General features: G+C 36.4%; 1 protein-coding gene across 2 annotated transcripts in view; it reads right to left on the bottom strand.

Annotated features, from left to right (window-relative positions):
* Positions 1-484: 484 nt before the first annotated feature.
* Positions 485-2783, bottom strand: part of LOC134857137 (cysteinyl leukotriene receptor 1-like) — a 63695-nt gene continuing 61396 nt past the window's right edge. For both annotated transcript variants that reach the window (XM_063873510.1, XM_063873511.1), the window contains exon 5: positions 485-889. In XM_063873510.1, coding sequence (XP_063729580.1) covers positions 533-889 — 357 coding nt within the window. In that variant the 3' untranslated portion in view covers positions 485-532. The remainder of the gene's footprint in view (positions 890-2783) is intronic.

Raw genomic sequence — 2783 nt, 5'->3', positions numbered from 1 at the left:
CGAAATCGAGCCCCCCCCCCCCTTAAATCCTCCCTGCTCCTAGGTATGTGTCACTAATTTTTTCTTTAAAAAGGCCTTAGTAGAACTGCCTTTTGTTGTTTCACCGCATCTCAAAAAAGCCTTGCTGTTGCATTTTTTTGGCAATTAGCACCAAATAGATAAAATTGATATCTTTTGTTCACTCTCATTTTTTTTTACCGAGCTCTGGATTTTTCAACCATTTTCTATTGACCAGTGGCGGGCGCAGAATTTTTTCGAAGGGGGGAGTTTCGAAAAATTTTGAAAAAGCTGTCAACCTGTTTTTTCTAGATTGACCAATTTTCAGGTTTTGGACACTTTTTTATAAAATGTTCAGAAAATGTTGGCAGCCAGAATTAGGGGTTTAGGGCTCGCCCCCTCTTCCCCGCTACCGCCCTCCCACTCGGCACGCAACAGATTTGACACTTTTTGTTGAAATTAAAAATATGGACAATTTTTTAGACAGGAGACTACATAACAAAATATGACATTTATTGGATAAGAATTATCAGTCTCAGAGAACGGACTCGTTTTTGGCATTGATTTTATCGTCTGAATTTTTCCCGTTTTTCTCCAATTGAAGATGACACGATTTTCCTTCCTTTTTCCCTTGACCTCCATTCTTGTTCATGCCTCTATGGCTCATACCAGTGTTAACGCGGGTGTTCGCGGTTTCATTAGCAGCTGGTCGGTTTTGTTGTGCCACAGGTGTACTTGATTGGCAACAACGTGTGAGTTTCTTCACGCTTTCGGGAATCCGACTGCATATCTGTTCACGGACCTGTTTGCACATTATGATGTAGAGGAGGGGGGAAAAGACTGATTGGCTGCCGTACATTGGGCCCCCCAGCTCTGCGACAACGTTGATCAGCTGAAAAAAAAAACGGGAAAATTATCAATTTTTTTAGAGATCTCTCTCTCTCTTTCTTCACCAACACCTACCCCCTATATAGAGCTTCACCAACACCAAAGATTTCAGCAGAAGACGGATTGAATCTCCGCTTACGCGTTAATAGCGCGAAATATATCGCGCATTAATTGTCAATTTTTGGCAAATTGGCAATTTTTAAACCCCCATAACTTTACGAAAAATGATCACAGAAAAAATATCTTTGCAAATTCAAGCTCCAGACAACAATACTTTTTGAATGAAGTATTGAATGAGGTATATTGTGAGTGAGTAAGTGCTTGCCACACATTTGGACTATTTGATATATTAGACATTTAATTTGACTGAAAGTATCCCGCTTATCGCTTGTTGTTCCGACTTTCGTAACGAAAGTAATGGAATATTTGTGCTCTTCTGGGTTTTTTTCTTCAGTCAAACTTCGACTTTTTAACTAGCCATTTTTGATGGATGTTTTCATATCATTCAAAAGGTCTTGTTGTCCTAAGCTTGAATTTGAAAAGATATTTCACCTGTGATCATTTTTCATAAAGTTATGGGGGTTTAAAGATTGTCACTTTGACCAATTTGGGACAATTAACGCGCGATATGTTTCGCTCTATGAACGCGCAAGCGGAGATTTAATCCGTATTAGAAATCGTTTCAAATTGCTTGAATGAAGCCTAACTGCCATAATCGATTTGTAACCAGGAGTGAAATCTACCACTTTGTACTTTAAATGGCGTGTGGGGTGATGATTTTCAAAACAAATGCCAAATTCGAAAGAAAAAATTTTTCTTTTGTTACATCTAATTGTTTCATGTCATTACTGCTTCATAGAGCTTAAAAAGCAGTCGAGATTTTCATGGCTTGGCCCTGATACAAGCGGTCTTGTTCGGTTTCCATAATTTTATAATACGGTTTTCTTAATTTTCCAAAAATCGATTCTTCCGGCCAATTTCCTAGAAACCTTATTTCTTAAAATTTTCTTTTAAAAATGACAAATTAGAAGCTGTTTGTTTTTGCAAACTCTGAAGAATGCTGGAAAAAAAATAAGATATTCATCCGGAGCTGAAATATGTATATATTTATATGTATCAGCTCCTCGCAAAGCATTAAAAAGAATCATTTTTGAAAATAAAAAGACTGCTCGTATCAGGGCGAAGCTTTCTGAATGTTCCAAATGCTTTTTATGGTCTATGGAGCAGTAATAACCTGAAAAATTTAAATGTAGTAAAATATGTTAAACTTTTTTAAAAAGAAAAGTTAGAGATTTTCTCGTAAAGGTACCCCCCCCCACACAGCATGTTAAGTACAAAGTGATAAATTTTGCTCTTATTAACAAATCAGTTAGGGCAAATAAGCTTCATTTTACCAATTTGGAACGATTTCTAAGACGGATTAACTCTCGCTTACGCGTTAGTAGCGCGAAACATATCGCGCGTTAATTGTCCCATGTTGATCAAAGTTGCAATCTTTAAACCGCCATAACTTTCCGAAAAACAATCACAGGTAAATATTTTTTCAAATTCAAGCTTAAGACAACAATACTTTTTGAATGATATAAAAAATAGCGTCAAAAATGGCTAGTTAAAAAGTCGAAAATTGTCTGAAGAAAAAAACTCACTAAGAGCACAAATATTCCGTTACTTTCGTTACGAAAGTCGGAACATTTAGAAAAAAGGAATTGTTGTTGCTTTGGGTTACGTAGCGAAAATTACACAGACCTAAAGTAGACAAAATTGCAAGCTAATCAAAATCGAGATTCAAACGAAACTCTGTTGTCCACTTTTTGACTATTTTCCGTTGCTTGGATTGGGATTTTCCGTCGGAAATTTTTAAATTTTGGTATAATCATGTGAAATATATCATTTGTTGA

Source organism: Symsagittifera roscoffensis, chromosome 1 (genome assembly GCF_963678635.1).
Source record: "Symsagittifera roscoffensis chromosome 1, txSymRosc1.1, whole genome shotgun sequence".
In the NCBI taxonomy this organism is placed as follows: Eukaryota; Metazoa; Xenacoelomorpha; order Acoela; family Convolutidae; genus Symsagittifera; species Symsagittifera roscoffensis.
The sequence above is the reverse complement of the archived record's forward strand: the minus strand, read 5'-3'. Positions and strand labels throughout refer to the sequence as shown.